This window comes from Xyrauchen texanus, chromosome 14 (genome assembly GCF_025860055.1).
Source record: "Xyrauchen texanus isolate HMW12.3.18 chromosome 14, RBS_HiC_50CHRs, whole genome shotgun sequence".
Taxonomy (NCBI): Eukaryota; Metazoa; Chordata; class Actinopteri; order Cypriniformes; family Catostomidae; genus Xyrauchen; species Xyrauchen texanus.
This window is the reverse complement of record NC_068289.1, coordinates 13,639,042-13,658,579: the sequence shown is the minus strand read 5'-3', so window position 1 is coordinate 13,658,579 and position 19,538 is coordinate 13,639,042. Positions and strand designations below refer to the sequence as shown.

At 37.2% G+C, this 19,538-nt stretch overlaps 2 protein-coding genes across 9 annotated transcripts in view; both read right to left on the bottom strand.

Moving 5' to 3' along the window:
• The window catches only part of ankrd10b (ankyrin repeat domain 10b), a 31,748-nt gene extending 26,240 nt beyond the window's left edge, over positions 1–5,508 (bottom strand). Inside the window, exons 1-2 of one of the 2 annotated variants that reach the window (XM_052142331.1) lie at positions 5,015–5,508; positions 2,077–2,229 (exon numbers count right to left, since the gene is read on the bottom strand). In XM_052142331.1, coding sequence (XP_051998291.1) covers positions 2,077–2,229; positions 5,015–5,206 — 345 coding nt within the window. In that variant the 5' untranslated portion in view covers positions 5,207–5,508. The remainder of the gene's footprint in view (positions 1–2,076; positions 2,230–5,014) is intronic. The other variant, XM_052142330.1, reaches the window with a different exon arrangement.
• Positions 5,509–7,164: 1,656 nt separating this feature from the next.
• naxd (NAD(P)HX dehydratase) lies at positions 7,165–19,527 on the bottom strand. Of its 7 annotated transcripts, none has more exons than XM_052142385.1 (11): positions 19,401–19,527; positions 17,384–17,833; positions 14,751–14,889; positions 14,529–14,574; positions 14,071–14,159; positions 13,727–13,835; positions 11,261–11,311; positions 10,754–10,858; positions 8,637–8,757; positions 8,430–8,550; positions 7,165–7,905 (listed from the first exon to the last, which is right to left on the bottom strand). In XM_052142385.1, exons 1-11 carry the CDS (start codon positions 19,453–19,455, stop codon positions 7,755–7,757), a joined length of 1,437 nt encoding a protein of 478 aa, XP_051998345.1. In that variant the 5' UTR covers positions 19,456–19,527; the 3' UTR covers positions 7,165–7,754. The 7 variants fall into 7 exon arrangements, 6 of the variants coding, with proteins under 6 accessions (XP_051998345.1, XP_051998342.1, XP_051998343.1 ...); XM_052142382.1 differs by lacking the exon at positions 19,401–19,527 and adding an exon at positions 17,950–18,880; XM_052142383.1 differs by lacking the exon at positions 19,401–19,527 and adding an exon at positions 17,950–18,879 and having other exon boundaries at positions 17,414–17,833.
• Between the last annotated feature and the right edge of the window lie 11 nt (positions 19,528–19,538).

Here is a 19,538-nt window from a genome sequence, read left to right as displayed (position 1 = left end):
CTATTTAATTTTTTTTTTTTACTGAAAATTAGTCTTTCGGTGTAGGTCTAACTTCTCGTGCCACGCGTGTCCTGCCCTCTGCCTGGCTGGTCTGTGAGGCTGTTACTATGGTAACTGAGTTCATGAGGTAATTGTCTAGGTAAGGCGGGGCGCATGCAGAAAGTGAACTTTCAGCGAACGTGAAACTTTCAAAATGAAAACATGGCGGAACAACGCGATCTCCCGGCGTTCTATCCACCGAAGAAGTGAAATAAATCAGCTATTTGGCTATCTAAAAAATTACAGTTGTTGAAGACAGGTATTCAGTATGCAAAACGTGCAGACAAAAAGTACTATCAAAAGCGGTGAACCAGTCTAATTTGTTCCAGCACCTGAGGGATCACCATCCAGAGATTCATGCCCATATGAAGGTAATAATTTTACAATCACAGTAAATATTACATGTCGTGTACTACTTACCATTTGGTTAAGTCAAACACTTAATTGAAACTGTAAATCCGATTTCAAGTACATTTATTTCAAGTTTTAAAGGGGGGTTCCGCCTCCAAAATATGCCCCCAAATAGTTTTTCGTACTTTAAGATTAAGTGATCATAAAAGTGCTGTATAAACATATAAACATATATGTTTATTTTAAACATATGTTTTAAGTTATAGTTGTTTTTGGTCATTTATTTTTAACTTCTATTTAATTTTTATTTATTGACAGGGTATACATACTTTTTTGTTGAAAAGTTATGGTACATTTTGGTGTCAGAGGGAGAAAGAGAAAATTGCACCTACTTACAAGTAATTTCCCTACTTGTTTTCAACTTAGAAGTAGGAATATATATGTTAACTGCATGTCCTAACGAATGCTGCAATGAAACTTAAGTTGTGATATGTTTGTGGAGGGTTTTATTGTTGCATAATAGGTCAATTTGCAGATAATCATAAAAATCTTGATTTTTTTAATCAGACAATAATTGTGACTTCAAATTCACATTGTGACATCCCTTTTGCAGAGTATGGCAGCAATCACAATATGACAGGAAGTAAAACTGTAATCTCTCCATTATCATCTCTTAAGATAAGGTGGATCAGACAGAGCAAAGGCACTATCAACAGGCGGCTTGAACTTTACACCCAGACAGAAAGCCAAACCGAGACAACTTATAAACGAGTGGCTGAGCATCATCCAGCCCGTTCAGCTAGAGCTGTGATTCATACAGGAAGAATGTAGGTCAGCTTTGCTCTCCCTGTATTCATCCAGGCAGAAAAAGACAAGACTGTGTGGATATGAGATCAGTGGTTGTGATGGGGAGGGTGATGTCCTTAAATGCTTAATGTTGATTTGCCTGAGCTTCTGGGGATGCACATCAAACTAGCCTATATTTGGAGAACAGCAACGCATCATTGGTTATGTAACCGTGGCCTAGTAATCTAATTTCTCGGCAGAAAAACTCCAATGAATGGTGGGGGTGGCGAATCTATGAATAAACAGAAATTTGCTTACATGCTGACTGGCAATTCTACACCCTGCACACAAGTAAAAACAAATTACTGATACTTTATCATGGAAATAGAGAAACAACCACAGTGATACAGTGCCCATGGGCTATGTGAAAATTTGGCCAAGGTGAATTTAATATTCCCAAATCAGAGCTTAACATTAAATACCACAAGTTAAAAACAACTCAAAACAATAAGCAAGACAGCAATGACTCAAGCTATATTCGAAGGTGAAGTACACGTACCTGTGACAGACCACACATCAGGTGAATTCAGGTGTTAACACAGAACATATTTTTTTTTTTAATAAAAAGTTATTCCTTAGTTTGACTTGTTTGGGACAATCCCACTCTATGTTTTTGCATTCCTCAATGTTTTGTGGCTCTCCCACATAATATAAAGCAGTACTGCCAACTAAAAGCTGCTCAAATATCTAGCAAAAATCTCTACATGTTGACACACTTCCATCGCTGCACAGTATACTGCATGTTCTGTTATCCCACGAGCCCTAGCAAATTGATGCACATATGTTTCAGATGAAATAAAATAATTGTCTATACCATCCAATAAGGAACTGATCTCTTACCTGTCTGTTAAGATCAGCTCCAGCTTGCAACAGCCAAAGCAAGCATTGTGGATGACCTCCGAAGGCAGCAATATGAGCAGGCGTCTGAGCAAAGCGAGAGGTCATGGAGTTCACACCACATCCCACTTGCACTAGACGCATAACACACTCCAGCTGGGGGACAGAGAAGAGGAGACAGGGAAAAGTTGTTTAAAGATGGCTCAACCTCAGGGTGGCAGTTATAAATTCAATATACAATTCACAGCAAATGAGACATAGCTTCACAAAGGGCTGCAAATTGTTTTTACAAAATATTCACTTGCACTTGATTGAATAATGTTATGAATATTATTAAATATAGACCACTGTCAGGGTCAGGTATTTTTTTTAGCGAATTAAAAAGAGGCTGTGAGGGATAGATGTACAGTTAAATAGGGTGTAAATATTCTAGATCACATTCCATGATTTATCAAAACTCATGATTTCTGGAGTTATGTTAACTGAATTTTTTATTTTTTTTGCCAATTCATCTTTTTAATGTTTCGTCAGCAGAACGATCAACGTCAAGGTATTTAACAGGCTAACCCATTGAAGTAACCATATGTCTATTCCTCACAACCTTATTTTCATTCACGATAATTAACTCACATTGAATATGGCATCTATCTTACTAAAAGGTCTCCTATACATTGACAATACTGTCGTAGAGTCTGTATCTGACACCTTGGGGAGTCATGTAACACTTCAGTTATTCAACAAAAAGTTGTCAATCGGCTGATGCAGACAATCTCAAAATGGCCAAATATCAGCGGCGTAATTGACCTGACTGATCTATTGCTAGCTTTTATGCTCCAGGGTAAGAGCAAAAATTGGCACTCACACATTATTTCCCATGTATTGGAGGCAAGGCTTTACAGTTTTACTTCAACATGTCTTGATTCTCGTTTCTGCAAAATGTTTAATTTCAGCCCGTCTCTTCCTGCAATTCATCTACCCACAGAAGCAGACTTAAATAGTCATGAAACCACCCCCAACATTTCTGAGATGTTAACAGATATGTAAAGATTGCACATCATTGAAAACAAATTTAGCACTCATTATGTTTATTAACTGAAAAGTGGCAATTTTAGTTATTTTGTTCTTCTGGTTTAAAAAAAATCTCTTGAAAGCAATGTCATAATTTATGAGGTATAGGAGTAAACTCTTGAGATGTGATTGGCAGTAGAATACGCGAACACCTCATTCGATTCTGAGTGACTAATTTCATTATTCATGAGAAATAATGCTTCCATTCAAAGTGGAGAAATCAAATCGCATGCAGACGTGACAGCGGTTACAGGCAAGGTCAACAGCATTAGCGAAATAGCTCCTCAAAATGGACCACAGTTTATAACCAGGCCGAGGAGGTTTTTTGGCAGCAGCTCTGCTACTCTAGCACTCCAAACAAGAAGCAGATTTTTTTTTTAGATACACATATTCCATTACTACTTCTCCGTACTTCTGATCATGGACTGCCTGCTTTCCCTTCGTTCTCAAAACTTTGAATATAATATTTGAATCTTTGATTTGCAAGCTGTTCTATCAGCTTCCCTCTTCTCATGTTAATCATTTTGTCATATGATTGATATGCAGCAAATTGCCTCTCAACTCTTTTACTTTTGTTTCAGTCATCTTTATAACACCCACCTTTTTACATCTTTTCACACCCATTTCATGAGCCTTTTTCTTTTTTTTTTTCTTTTTTAAGTCTGAGGTTTGAAGGACTGGTGCCAAACTGGGGGGTTTCATGACAGTGCTTTAAACAACTCTTCTCTAGATACCTGATAATGTCATCAATACAAAAAGTGGGAGTGCCATCTAAATGGTTAGAGATTTATATAGCTTCCTTGTGACTATTTTATGAATCATCTAAGATTCTGCCTGCTTATTTTATTCAACTGAAACACCTAGCTTAATCTGAAACAAGTGGTGAGCTTTTATAGTTCAGTGGACACAATCTCACTGAAATCCAATAACAAAACACTATTATTACAGTAAAGGTGCTGCATGTATGTGTGTGTGTGTGTGTATGCTACAAACTTACTGCCACAATAGTTGAGGACATTCTGTCAAGTCATTAACCCTATTCATTCCCATTCAAGTTGCAATTTGGTGTTGAGATGCACATTTATGCAGTATACATGCTTGCAAATGCTTCTGCTTTTCAGAAACAGATTTCTTTAACACCAAGGGTTGGTCTTTATATCAGCCTGCTGCTTCCTGCACATCCTGGATTTCATCTGGTTAGATAACTCAAGAAATCTGAGACCACAACAGCTATATGACTATGATAATGTAGCTCTTGTGAGTCAGAGGGAAAACCAGAAGTTCAACATCATTACCTAAGGCCAAACTATCCTTCATGCCATCATTATTAGAAAACAACAATAATAATACACTTACAATAATAATGAGCGTTAATAATATACGTGTCTTTTATTTAAATGGCCGTTTTACCACAGTCCAAAAAGAAATAACATCAATTTGCCGCTTATTGTTTGATTATTTTATGACCAAGTCTCTAATGTTTTATTACCAGCACGAGTCAAGCCTGTTAAAACCAGATATTGGAGACATACATAAACAAGACAAGTGTCTGCAGTTCACCTACTAAATGCGCGATTTCATCTGATCTGTCTGTGCAAGTCAGATAATGTCTGATCACGATGACATTTGCATGATGTAACTTATAATTTAATTGTGTAGTGTTGAATGGTGTACTTTGTGATCACATATATTCCAATACATCAGCTTTATATATTTGCGCATGCATGAATATTGAAATTGTGTTCGTGTTATTTACACCGAGCTTGTCTGGCTTATGCATTGCAATTAATTAAGTATCTACCTAATAATGACTAATGCATTTGAGTCTTGTATACTGCTTGGATAGTAATTAATTGCATGTCTGATTCTGTACCTTGCCGAAGTGTGCAGCCCAGTGTAACGGTGTCCAACCGTAGAAAGAGTCTTCCACAGAGAGCTGATCTGTGCTGCACTGGAGAAGCAAGCACAGCGCGCCCACATCTCCGTCTCTGCAGGCCCGGTGAAGAGGGAAGCGAATATTCAGCACCTCCTCGCTAGAAAATCCAGACTCCAGCCCGACCGACATTAGTGCGCAACAGAAATGTCCGCTTTTATAATTGCGTGGAAATAGGAACCGTCACGAAAACAAAAATGCACTTGACGACTTATGGTCTTAATATGAAGTACGCAGCACAAACAAAGCGCATACAAAGAAGAGGCAAGAAGTCTGTCTCGCACGGCGTGCTCACACAAAAACACACACACCCGCGAGACTCTTTCAAAAACAGAAACGGATTTTTAAACCTCCGGATTGGAATGGCGCATGCCCAATGCAACAAAACTGCGCCTCAGATTTATGCCGCGTTTACCATAGATGAAAGCGTAACCATCGTGTAACGACAGCATGTCAGCGTTTGCGGATTCCATATAAATAAACTAGGAGAGCCGTAAACTGACACCTCCTTGTCGCAAAAGTGTCCGTAAATTATCTCATAAAACAGCTATTTTATCGTAGCAAACACCACATGTAGTTCACTCCAAAGGATTGTTTAATGTAAAATATGTTAGAAATTGACGGATGGGCATTACGTGACGAGCTGTTTCCTCACAAAAGTAGTTTATTCAGCACATTGAAGCATCTCCTCCAGAGACATCTTTTCTAAAAGAATACCCTCTAATCTCTTTTGCCAGTGTACCGCTCATATAATGTCTAAGAGACCACCAATATATGCTATTTTATGCTAAGATAGAAGGCTAATTTGGTAGAAGGGCTCTGCATTAAACCAGAAACGGTTTACTCCGGATTGGAGTCCCGCGTGTACACTACATAAAAAACGTACTTCAAGACCAGAAACATCACAGGATCCGGAAGATGTAGATGTGCATCCGAACTGTTATCTTGACCAGACCACCTCACCTTTACTAGCCCTGGGAAAATGATTGGTTATTAGCAAATAAATATCTTGTTTTAAATAAAAAGAAGGGGGAAAAAATTCCTTTATGCAATACAAAGGCTACATTTTAATCTGCAAAGTGTTTCTTAGTAAGTTTAAGAATGATTTAATATTGTTAGTTTTTTGTTTGCTGCAGTCAGATGAGCCTCATCTTTTCTGACATTGTCATCACAGTGACATGTTGTGGTAGGAATTATTCTAGAATAAAAAATATATATTGCAAATATATAATTGAAGGAATATTCTTGGTTCAATACAAGTTAAGCTCAATCAACAGCATTTGTGGCATAATATTGCTTACAATATTGCTTTTAATATTGCTTATTTCGACTTGTTCATTTTCTTAAAAAAGGGGGCATCTGGGCTACAATAAGGCACTTACAATGGAAGTGAATGGGGCCAATCCATAAACATTAAATTACTCAATGTTTTACAAGATGTAAAAATATGTGTGTTAACGTGATTTTAGTGTAATAAAGTCACTTAACTTTTCTGTGTATAATTTATTACCAATTTTACAACTTCGTTGCCTTGACACTGTAACCCCTAAAACCCAAAAATGACCTTACAAATTACGATTTAAACATTTTCACATCCCAAAGAATACATGAGTTTTGACAGAATAATTATTAAAGTGATTTATAAAATTGTAAGATTAAATGTTAGCCTTTAAACCCTCCAAAAATTGCCCCCTTTTACTTGCATTGTAAGTGCCTCACTGTAACCTTGATTTTATGAAAAGGAGGGACGAGTGAAAAGTAATATTTGTGGTAATCAAAATTATGCAACAAATGCTGTCGATTGATCTTAACTTGTATTGAACCATGAATATTTCTTTAATCTTACATAGTTCAATGTGCAAATGTAACAACCAGAATACTTTTTCTGTTGCAAACTAAGGAACGCAATCATGATGAGTAATAACAGGAAAGCTGTAATTTTTTAATACAATGCTATACTGAAGGTAAATATGTGTTTGGATAAGTTTGATAAGTAAGCTTTAACTCACCAATCTAACTCTTGCCAGATTTATTTGTGTCCAGACACATTCATGTATACACACAGGGGAAAATAACACAAACTGAAACAGTTATAGGTAAAACTTTCATGTTAGTTTAATATGCAGAATAACAAATGATATCCATAAGTGACAGTCACTTCCAATAATCTATCATTTCTCTTACATATTAAATAGGGATTGTGGGTTATTGACAGAAAATAAGGTGTAAAACAGCTTAATGTAAAGGTAATATTAACTATAAAAGTAGAGATTTATTTGAATACTTGAAAGTGAAAATTATCACGCAGACTAATAAATAAATTGCAGCCGTTACTGATAACAGAGCAATTCAATCATAAAGGTGTTATAACCATCTCTTGGTGGGTAATCCAAAAACCAAAACACTCAAAAACAAAACATATCTACAGACATATATAGGGGGGGAAAACAGTGTATGAAGTTTATGAAGGGCTTTGCCACCACACAGACATGAAAGTGTACATGTAGTAGATACTGTATTGTAACTACAAGAGGCACTTTAAAATAAAAGAGAAACATTGAACTTAAGATCAACAATGTACTTTATTTAATGAGTAGCATTGAGATGAAAGACCTTTATTCTTTATTCCAAACTTTTATGACCTTGATAGCAGAGTGGATACATGTATACATGGATACATTTAGCTTTCAAACAACTTCTTGAAAGCACTGCTTATCTCCTGGATCATGTCAGATGTGGTGGTAGATCTGCTGTGTTTCTGGAAGGCCTGACGATTGCATTGCCTTGTCAGAGAAGTAGCACCAAATGCAGCTATCAGTGAAGGATTCATACTGGAGAAGAAAAAAAAAAAAAAAAAGTAACTACGTAACAGGAATAGTTCACTCGAAAATAAAAAAGAAAAAGAAATCAGTCAAGATTTACTCACCCTCATATTGTCCCAAGCCTGTATGATTTCATTCTTAAATCAAATATGGCGGCACCATTGACCCTTTTTAAAGACTGTGACATTGCGTTTCTGCCTTATTTAGCAACGGGGAAAAAAATCTACGTAACTTTTTATACTTTACTTTTTTTTATTATTAATGTAAAGTTATAACATTCTTAAATAACCCTGGCATTAACTTAAATAAAGAGTGAAAATTTTTTGGTGTTAAAATACTTTTTTTGTTGAATAAAAAAAGAACTGGGATTCCACAAAAAATCCTTTTGTGTTCCACGAGAGAATGTCATACAGGTTTGGAACAACATGATGAAGAGTAAATGAGGACAGGATTTTATAGGCGAAATGCATCTTTAAAATTAAAAGCAATATTCAATGTCAAAACTAATGAAAATAGAAGACAGAGCACTCTACCCTTTAGTTGCATCTATAGATGAGCTAAATGCCCAATGGGCAAAGGCTCCTAAAGAGCCAGAGAGCAGATCACCCTGCCCACCGCAACGCCGCCCGCTGCCCTCTTGATTACAGGTTAGCACTGAAAGCAAAAAGTATAGAAAAGTGTCAAGAGTAGGAGAAAAGACTCAGTGGAACTGTATGAAGTGTTTTAGGAAAATCACTAACGGTTCTTTCCATCAGTAATGATGTCTTCCTGCCCTTTCAAAATCATGGTGAGGTTGCCCATGGCGATGCTCAGTTGCTGAGCGCTTCTCTTGTGGTCAGTGCTGTCCAGAGGCTCATGGTACTAAAATTAAAAATTCATTTAGCATGTATAATACAATAATTTATACTGGGTGCATGTAAAGCATTCAAATTTATGACATGGCAACAATCAGAACAAATAATACAATATAAGAAAAATTCTACCAAAGTGGTCACCAACTTTAGGCAGGTGTTCCAGCATTGGGGTTATCAGAGAGATAATCACTGGCATGTGTGTTAAGAACAAAAGAGATGGGATGAATATATTAATATTTAGTTAACGTTATCCCATCTGCCTGCCAAACTACCAGTACAGCAATAAAAAAAATGTATCTGCATGCTTTATTTCAAAAGATAGTTCTGCCTCTAATTTTTATTGGATAAGTCAATATTTATCTATGACCCCGTTTCCACCTGGTATTAAGATGCTTTTCGGGTGATCCAATGGTGGTCAGCCCTAAATACAGGTCTAAATATGAAGATTAATCAGTTACAAAACTTGAAAGCTTGCATATTTGGATTTGAGAACTTGTACAATAAATATGTGTACTCGTTAGTTGAAACTTACACTCAAAGCATCGATGTGAACTTGTAAAATAAAAATGCTTTATTAAAATTTAGTGGAGTGGTGGTGTAGTGGTCTAAACCACATAACTGGTAAACTGGTAATCAGAAGGTCGCTGGTTCGATCCCCACAGTCACCACCATTGTGTCCTTGAGCAAGGCACTTAACTCCAGGTTGCTCCAGGGGGATTGTCCCTGTAATAAGTGCACTGTAAGTCGCTTTGTATAAAAGCGTCTGCCAAATGTATAAATGTAAAATTTCCCAAACAAAGCCTTCCACAGTATAACGATAGTAATGCACTAAAATAGCACTAATTCAAGTAACAATAAACATTTCCAAAGGTCTAAGTGGGAGTTTGACTAATTGAAAGAACTAGCACCCACATAAGTTGCATTATCATTGCAATGGGCATTAAAATATCGAACTCTCATACTCCACAATATTAATCAGCTGACAGACTTTGGCTATCCGCTTCGTTACAGCAATTGTAAAGCCACATTCACGATTGGCATCAGCGTCAAGCGCTGATTTGAACTCCGCTTGAAACAAAAACATCTCATTCTGCATTTTGGTGGTAGTTAAGACTTGACGTGCTTCTGTGGTAATTAAAATGCACCTTAAATAGGCTGAAAAATACTTGATTTCAGTCACAAGTTCCATCTGGGCTTGTTTTGTACAACAAATAGCATTAAGAGCTCCTTTCTCCATCACTGACACTGAATCACTGCTTTGTCTCTTGTGGTGTGTGCATCAGGGTAATGACAATGGGCGGACACGTCGCACAGGTTTCGCTCTTTCAACAAGGGTTTATGATGTATTAACAATAAATGTGTTAATCGCAGGCACTAACACATTCATTTTGACAGCTCTAGAAAACACACAATATTGCTAATCTCTCTAGAAAAGCACCCTTCTCAAAATAATTTCCTAATTTATTATAACTATTTTCCTAATTTGAATAAATTAATAAATGTACACCTGTGACCGCACATTCTATATTAATGTGCTAATGGTGCATTTACATCATGTCGGAATTACCATAATTACGAGAATTGGTGTTATGAGTGTTGTCATAGAAACAAATACCTTCTGAGGTCCCGGGCAGGACAGCTCCGAGCAGAACCGCCGAGTTCTTGTAATTTAAGTAATTCTGACATGACGTGAATGCAGCATTAGTTTCTATGTTGCTTGGTAACCTTAAAACAGCATACCATACAATTAGACTAATTGAATTTTACTATATTATTTTATTTGGTGGAACAATTGTTTATTTCCAATACAAAACATTTAGTGAGCACTGGTATATTTTATCATATTACTATTAAAATGGTTTTATAATGTAATTAGCCACTCAAGGCTGTTTGTTTCACTGATTCTGGTTAAAGGGGCTTCAAGCAATGATGTAGTAACATAGTTATAATATACAAACAATTTAAACAGCTAATAAAAATGTATTTGTACATCTAAAACTTACCATGGCCTCATACAGACGAGTAAACTCCATAAAGTTGGGTGTTAGGATGCCTCTCTGATACCCTTGAATGACTGATGGATCTTTTGCCACTAACCAAAGTCCGTCCTGTAAAGTAGCATGCGTACACACACACACACATTTCTACCAAACACTGTAGTTTGCTGCCATCCTATCTGCTTTTAGAGTAAGTGTGCTATGCCTGTTTTAACACAAATGTTCTACTCAGCTGTTCAGTGAATGACTGATGCTCTTTCTGTCTGGACAAGCTGAATAAATTCTGAATATTCGGTTTTAGATTACAGGGTCACTGTTTTATCTCCTACTTTGGCAGATCATTCTCGATACACTGTTTACACTGTAATGTTTCAAAGCCATGTGTAAGATGACCCAGTTCTCCTATATTGGGCACACTAAATCCATCGATGTCTCCCAACATGCCTTATAAAAGCATATTAATCAATAGCTACATGAAACATATAGAGTTGAAGAAGAAGATCCAGTACTCACAGCATCAATGATGATTGGGATGCTTCTGAGTTTTGACCTCTCTATAATCTCCTAAAAGGAAAAAGGGACCATTGTAAATTCATTGAGTTCAACCAACCTAAATCAATATTAATCCAAGTGAAAATACATAATATTGCCAAGCTCTCTAGAAATGCACACTTTCCCATACAATGCAAGTGAATGGTGACCAACATTTTGAGCTAAAAAAAAAAAAAAGCACAAAGGCAGCAGAAAATTAATCCATGCGACTTCAGTGGTTTAATCCATGTCTTTAGAAGCGATATGATAGGTGTGGATGAGAACAGACCAAAATGTAACTCATTTATCACAATTAATCTTGACATCAGCAGTCTCCTTGGCAATCATGATTTCAAGATCGATTAAATTTCCTAGAGCTTGAAGCACACACAGAGCGCTAAATGGTGCTAGGAAGTGTTACATTTTGGTCTGTTCTCATCCAATTCTCAACTCAAACATACAAACTAGCAACAACAGCAACTATAAATGCAGTGTTTTCAAATAAAAATATTTTTACAAAATTAAATAATATCATATTTGCGTTACTGCAAACGTGTTATTTTCTCAATATTACACCTAAATAAAATGGAACAATAAATAAGAACATACAAATTTTCATGAAAATAAGATTGTCCAAACAAACAGACATTTAATCAGGATGTAACATGTACTTTCTATAAACTCTTCTGGATATAAATGTGTGGTTCACTCAAACCACTAAAACTGTTGTTGTTGTTGTTGCTGTTGTGTGTGTGTTTTTTTTTTTTTTAAATGACCAACTGGTATTTCCAAATCCTCTTTCTAAAAAGTTCTACTTATCGCTGGTACCTCTTATCCAGTGTGTGGATCATTTTCTGAAATCCCACTTTGCTAACGGTGCATCATGTCTCTTTATATCTCTGTGAAGACTTGTCATATGGCGTGACACTCGCAAACACATCTGTAATTGTGCAGATGTCCGAGAATTACAGTTTTGGAGTTTGTGTTTATTTCAGGGCACACTCCCATATAGTATGAACTTGAATTAAGGATGAAATAAAGATATATCGCCAAGCTGTGATCTGTGTTTCTATCAGACATTCGAGCTGCAGACAACGGGGTTCAGAGGAGCGTCTCCGTGTTAGAGTACGCATCACACGGCAGAACTTTATATATCTCCCGGTCTTTACTCCCGCTCAGATTAAGTCTCTTCCGCGACTGGTTGGAGCGGCTCTGACCGCACCGAGAATGACAGTTGTGGAGTTTGTGTTTATTTCATGGCACGCTCCCGTATTATATGAACTTTAATTAAGGGTGAAATAAAGATATATCGCCAAGCTTTGATCGGTGTTATTTTTTCTTGCCACCAGTTCAGTGTCGGTCTGCTTGGTGTCCATCTTCACCTGATTTCCACGCAGCACACCGGAAACTCACATGACCAAACGTTTATTGCACTTATTTATTTAATATAATCACAGCATTTTGCCGTCATATAATCGCACAGGCTGACATCGCGATTGCGATATGATTAATCGTGCAGCACTAATGGATTAAACCACTAGAGTCTTGTGGATTACGTTAATGCTGCTTTTATATACTTTTTGGAGCTTTGGAACATTCCGGCCACCATTTTCTTGCATTGTTTGACCCTACAGAGCTGAAATATTCTTCTCAAAATCTTTGTGTTCTGTAGAAGAAAAAATGGCATACACATCTGGGATGTCATGAGTGTGAGTAAATGATGAGAGAATATTCATTTTTGGGTGAACTATCCCATTAAGTCATCAAAACCATAAACATATTTCCCATGCTTTTTAAAAAATTAATTTTCACGACTTTTCCTTGACACTTTTCAGTCGTTTGTGATTACAGCCCAAGGATTACAAATTTATTTAAATTCAGACCAATTTGTAAATTAATAATTTGTGAACCAGTTTGTCTTATTAATAGAAAAAAAAGACTTCAACTACTTTTATGATTTTATTATTTCCATGATTTTTCCATTAATTCCCTGATATTTTCAGGTTTTCTATTAATGTGGAATCCTGTATGAAACCATGATCAACTGAGCCACATCCAAAGCAAATCTGTGAGAATTCACTGCTTTTGAAGTAGTTTCCTTTACTATCTGGTCCAACTTATCAATTTCAATTTGACAAAATTAGAACTGAATTTTTAGTTCTGCTGACACAATTTATGTTTGTCTACAAAAGTAAAATCAACCATTTAGCCTAAACCTTAATATCAAAGGTTTTTTTAAATCTTTTTTAAGATCATTAGAAACTTACATTCCAATGTTTGACTGGTACTGTATATTACACTGACTATTAAAAGCACCTTAAAAGGAACTTGGAACAAATTCCAAACTTTTAAAAGAATAGATATCGCTGCTTTTTGTATTGAACATTAGTATTAAAGAAATCACAAAACAGATGTAATATAAGGTCTTTAAACCATAACTTCGCTTGCCTTTGCATTCTTAAGCAGCAAATCCTCCCTCCCCAGACCAGGTCCCACAACCAGACTGTGAAGCCTGGGCAACCATTTCTCAATCTCCTCCACAGCATTGGGACTGTCTCTGGAAGGACAGACAGACAGGAGAGAAATAGAGCATTTTATGACAACATACACAAGTCTTTCAGAGTCAGAGCCCACAATACAACATATTTCAGATGGCCCAATGGATTATCTTGTTATATCCCTTGGGGTGCATAATGAATTACTTGTAAGAAACTCTGTCTGATGGCCACCAGAGATATTTTATACAATTCACTTGTAATAACAGATTGTGTGCAATAAGATTTGCTGCTCACAGTACTGGATGGACGATGAGCTCAGGACTGTAGGACTTGATCACTGGGGCCGCATCTTTAGTGCAGAACACATGTGACAGATCAGCTCCCTGAAAAACAGCAAGAGTATAAGGTTAATGACCAAAAGACATTAAAATGAGATAAAGTTGCTCCCTTACAGGTGCTAAGTGATTTCAGCATTTTTTTTTATTTAACAAATTGCCCTCTCCCGAACAAATAAAATGATTCACATGCAGAAGACATTTCTGATTGACTAAAAAGATGCAAGCTACTGCCCTGACTCTTTTTGCCATTTAAAGCCTTGGTCTGGAGTGACACCTATTTTAGTGATATCCGTCAAGGGGTAGAGACATTTTAAGCAAGCTATTAAAAGAAAATGTTTAAGATTAAATTAACTAAACATATCTCACCAAAATATACAAAGACCAAATTAGGTGGATTCTGAACAGAATACTTACCACTTTTAAAGCAGAAATAGCTGCAAAGTAAGGTGCTCCTGTGTACCTAAAAACATGTAAAAATGTCAATTTTACCAAGCAACTTTGAATTAAGAGAGAATAAACGGTGACTGGAGTACTGCACTCATGGTGAATGTACATCACAGGATAAAGCACTCCGTAAAATACTACTGAGCTAAACTGTAAGTGTCCAGCCCTGATAAAGATCTGTCTGTCACTTACTCTTGACATCCTCCAATGATTCCAATACGCCCATCCTGACCCTTGTGTTTTTTGCTGGTCAGTGGAGGAATCGTGTTTCTTACAAGAGTGACAAGATTGTCCATAGTAGCATTGCCCAGGGAGAAAGAGCGCTCTATGACTGAGAGAACAAATTATTAGTAGACTCACAAATTAAGAGTAGCATAATTCAGTTCCAAAAATTGTTACAGCATGCAGCTGACTCGGATACGACAGTTATTTTAAAGGCATGTACTTTGTTAAAGGAATGGTTTCCCCCAAAATAACAATTCTGTCAGTATTTCCTCCCCTCTTACCCATGTCATTCCAAATGCAACAAGAATGCTTTTTTCCCCCCTGAGGAACACAATTTTTGTAAAAAACATAGATTTTAATTCACAGATAATGTTTCTCTCCACTGCAACTCTCAAATCTCAGTCTCAATCCCTCATACTCAGCAACCATTGCCGTTTTGGTGGCAATGAAAGTAAAATCTGTTGCAGCGTATCAATGCGCCATTTTGAATGTGAACAAGAAAGCAAAATAGATTTCAGAGCTTCAGCAGATGGGAGGATTATCGGTGCATAATGTCCCTGACACAAAGCTATAATATAGCTTCAGAACACTTGGAATACAGTGCATGAGTTGTATGGACTACTTTGTAGGGATGGGACTATATCTAATTTCGAAAAACTGCAAACTACATCAAGACAAAATTTGATATTTCAAAATTTGCGACATTGCTTTCTTTCCATTTGATCATAAATGCAATGACCCGTAAATCATTAAAAACTCTCTCTTGCTTTATTCTACTCTATTTACACCATACAACAGAGGGTGCAATCTCCATCTTGTGTGCAATAGTAGCTTTACTTCAGTGTGTTTCCATTATTTGAAAATGGCTGCAGATGTCAGCAACACTCTACCTAGCTGAAATCAGAATGGCAACACTTTAGTTTTCCTGTGAAGTATGAAAACAACTAATGGGTTGTCGTATAAAATATGCAGACAAGCTGCAATTTATGTATAATAGGATTGCAACCAGACATATTTTTCAGGGATGTTCTGTTTAGTCAAATTGCTTGTACAGCACCAGTTCAGCCTGAACGCAGCAAACTATGCTTAAAGGTTTTAGTTGTTTGTGATCTTTTCTTGTGTATATGAGAAACTGAACACTGATAACACTGGATCTTAAACATCATGCACATTCTGTGTGTATACAGATGACAAAGTACAGAGCATCTATTCACTGTGAAGCATGCAGCACATGCAGACTATATATTTATATTTAATTAAATTGCAGCGTTTTGTGGTTTAAAAAGCACATTAAGCTATCTAGCAAACTGCTTAACTGGAAGTGGAAAGCTGATGTCAAAAAAAGATACAAACTAAAAGGTGCTTTATTTGATTTTACACCAAAATAAAGGCTCAATTTAAGAAGATGAGTAAACCTGAAGAAATTGTAACAGAAATACATTACTACTGTATAGTAAAATGTAGTATATATACATGATAGCAACAATAATAATTAAATATTATTCTACATTTTAATCTCACAAGCAAAAGTGCTGTTGTACTAAAACGTTTTCATCAATGCTTTCATTAATACTTTGATGCTCTGTTGTGTCTGTATTTGAAGAAAAAAAAGAACTCCAGTGTGTTTTAGATTTTGCTGAAAGTACTTAATTTGATTTAAAAAAAATTGCAATGGTTGTTAAAAAGTAATTGTTCTGTTTCTATTTTAGTTTTATGAATTTATTTGATTAGACAGTTTTTTGATGATAACATTTGATCAAACTTTATAACACAGAATTCAGAAAAAACTGAAAACACGGAATTCGCAGAAAAATAAATCGGATTTCATAGGGTCCTTCGCGTATTATTTGAACTTTGAGACTGTATAATGTGTGTTAGAGAACATTATTCTGATAAGACATTTTTATTTGCATTTTGCTCATAGATTTTTCTAAAAAAAATATTCTGTCACACTTTGAGATTTAAGTGTATTTATATTGAATCAAAATTATATTGAATCGTAAATCCCATATCGAACCGAATAGTGAGATAACCATTTTGTCCCATCCCTATATTTTTGTTCTTTTTGGAGCTTTACAGATATGATTACAATGAACTGTTATCGTGTGGCAAAAGGGCTGCGCAAAGATTAGTGATAGACCGATATATCATCCAGGCCAATTAATAGGCCGATATTTGGTCATCTTGTGATTGTGATTATCTGCTTGGCAGATTAACAGAAGTGTCTTTTCCAGTTTACGCAATGTTCAGTAAATATTGCATAAAAATATGTGGTTTTTTTACTTTAGAAATGTTGTGTACATCTGATTTGCTGTGGTTAAATTATATTATGTTTGTCAGCATTTCTATCGGCCATCATGCACTCTAGACATCGGTATCTGCCATTGAAAAACCCATATTGGTTAACCCCTAGTAAAGATTATTTAAAAGGTCTCCTTTCATGCTTCTCGAGAAAATAAAATTTGACTTAAGAACAATATGAGAGTAAATGAAGACTGAATTCTAATTTTCGGTGCAACTATTCCTTTAAAATTTTCAGTAGGATTTTAGCACTAAAATGTTGTTGTTCAGTCTTCTACTAAATATGGCTCTTGACGAACATTGTCTGTCACCCTCTTCCATGAGCAGACCTGGGCAATCTGGCTGGCTGTGGCTGATGATCTCAGTCAAGGCAGATGGACGGTTACGTTTCCCAAAAGAGGGACGTGTGAGGGGTACAGAGGGGCTAGTCTGGGGTATACAAGAGGGCTGCGGAGTGGGCGGAGGTGCAGGTGATGGTGTGCCGAAGCCTGCGAAAACCTGTCCCAACATCTGTAGCATCTGCAACTCTCTCGAATGTTCATCCTCCCTACGTTTATCCTCAGCATGAAGACGCTGCTCCTCAAGCCGGTAAAAGTTCTCTTCTGCTTCCATACTCTGCTCCAAAAACTTCTCCATCAGTTTCTCGAGCGACATGTTCGCAAAACGCTTCTTACATCGCTTTGGCCTGCTTGCTGAGGATGGGGGTGTGGTGGCCTTCGGCAGGTTGCTGTGTTTAGCTATGAATGAACCTTTGAAAGCAAAGGACATGAGACTATTAACACACAAACACACACAGTGCACATATTGAAGAAACAACACGGCATTGTCTTTCTAAATGATCAGTGTATGAGAGACGAGTACATACTCATGCCACCCACTGTCACCGGAATGGGGCAGGATGGATACTCAGTTTTCACTGGGTGCTCCATAAAGGAGCATTCACCACTGCCATCCATCTGCAACAGTTCAGTGCTCTCAGCATCTTCGTCCATCGTTTCATCTCCTCCCACAGCAACACTATCAATGTCCTGCCTCTCAACTAAAGGTCTATTGCTCAATATCCTCTCCATCTCGTCGTAGAACTTGCACATCTTGTGGTACTGCCCATTTTTCTTGGATCCCTCCTTCGCCTGAAAATACTGCCTCTTTAAGCTCTTAACCCGTATCCTGCACTGGTCTGGTGTCCGGTCGAAGCCCAATTCGCACAGACGGTTCGAAACGTCTCGATAAACGTGACTGTTCCTAAAGTTTCCGTCCAGAGCAGTCTGCACGTCATGTTCACCCCAAATATTCAACAGCGCCCTGGTCTCCATGTCCGACCACAGGAAACCCCGCGTTGCGTTCACTAACATGATATTGTATAAGCACTCCAGCAAACTCGCGCGAATCGGCCTCGTTTTTGCATCAATTTAGCGGCGCGTTCCGTCTTAAATTGACGTTTCGCACGCGGTTTTCAAGTGCATAGTGACAAAGGCCTGCCTGAAATGCAGAGATTGGATGAGCTGGTTTATGCGAAGCTCCTTAGAACTTCACCAGTGTTTACTCGCGCCAACAACAGCGACAACGTCACTGGTGTGTTGTGTACTACGTCATCAATAACGCTGTTGTTGTTGTTGTTCATAGCGCGAGTGAAATATTTGGCATAAATGTCTCCATGACGAATGAATGCGTTTATAACATAAACAAGGCCTTGTGTACTCAATTTATAAATATACGCAAGTTACGCTTGACAGTTTTGAGTGAGCTTTATCAAATACATTTTGTGTTTATCAGATGGCAGTTTCGCCTCCACTCGCCCTGTGTTTACCTTTCCCATACAGCAACACTGCAGCAATAGTAACAGTTACAGTTACCACGCCGAGAAGTGAACATTCACGTCCATGCATTCCGTCAACCTACTCATAACGATGAAGTCCGATCTTACCAATAGAAAGGCTTAGTGGCTGTTGAGAGAAAATGAAGGTGGCACGTTTGAGCAGATTCATCAAATTCACGGGCTCAAGCAGGAAGAGAGAAATCTGTGGAGCTTTGTACTGAGATTAGCTTCTGTATCCAATCAGATGAGAGGAACAAAGTTCAGTGTTTATTCTGATTTCGGATCTGGGTTACGAGAGTTTGCTCGAGCAAACACACATAAAGGAAAGCATATATTGCTCGTCCTCATACTATCGCCAGACTTCCGCTGACGTATTCCGCTTAGCGCGAATGCGTGATGAAATAAGCGAAATTCAATACATGTTTGATATCACATTAAGCTAAGACAAAAATGATAAAATAATATAAATATGGCAATAACAGTTATGTATTTGGCCCCACCTTCTCTGTGTACTTCCGTTGACGTCGCCTCTGGAGTCGAATTGGCTCCGCCCATAACAGTTAAATCCGTCTTAAAACTTCTGCAGTAGTGTTGGAAAATTGCCGTCGTGACTTACTTTATTGAATAAAAAAACCTGC

Excerpts from the sequence above, each read along its gene's own strand:
- naxd (XM_052142382.1), bottom strand. The coding sequence starts at position 18,436 with ATGTTAGTGAACGCAACGCGGGGTTTCCTGTGGTCGGACATGGAGACC. Across the intron at positions 14,575-14,750 it reads ATCATTGGAGGATGTCAAGA|GTACACAGGAGCACCTTACT; the intron begins GTAAGTGACAGA and ends ACATGTTTTTAG. Across the intron at positions 8,551-8,636 it reads CATTACTGATGGAAAGAACC|TGCTAACCTGTAATCAAGAG; the intron begins GTTAGTGATTTT and ends TTTTGCTTTCAG.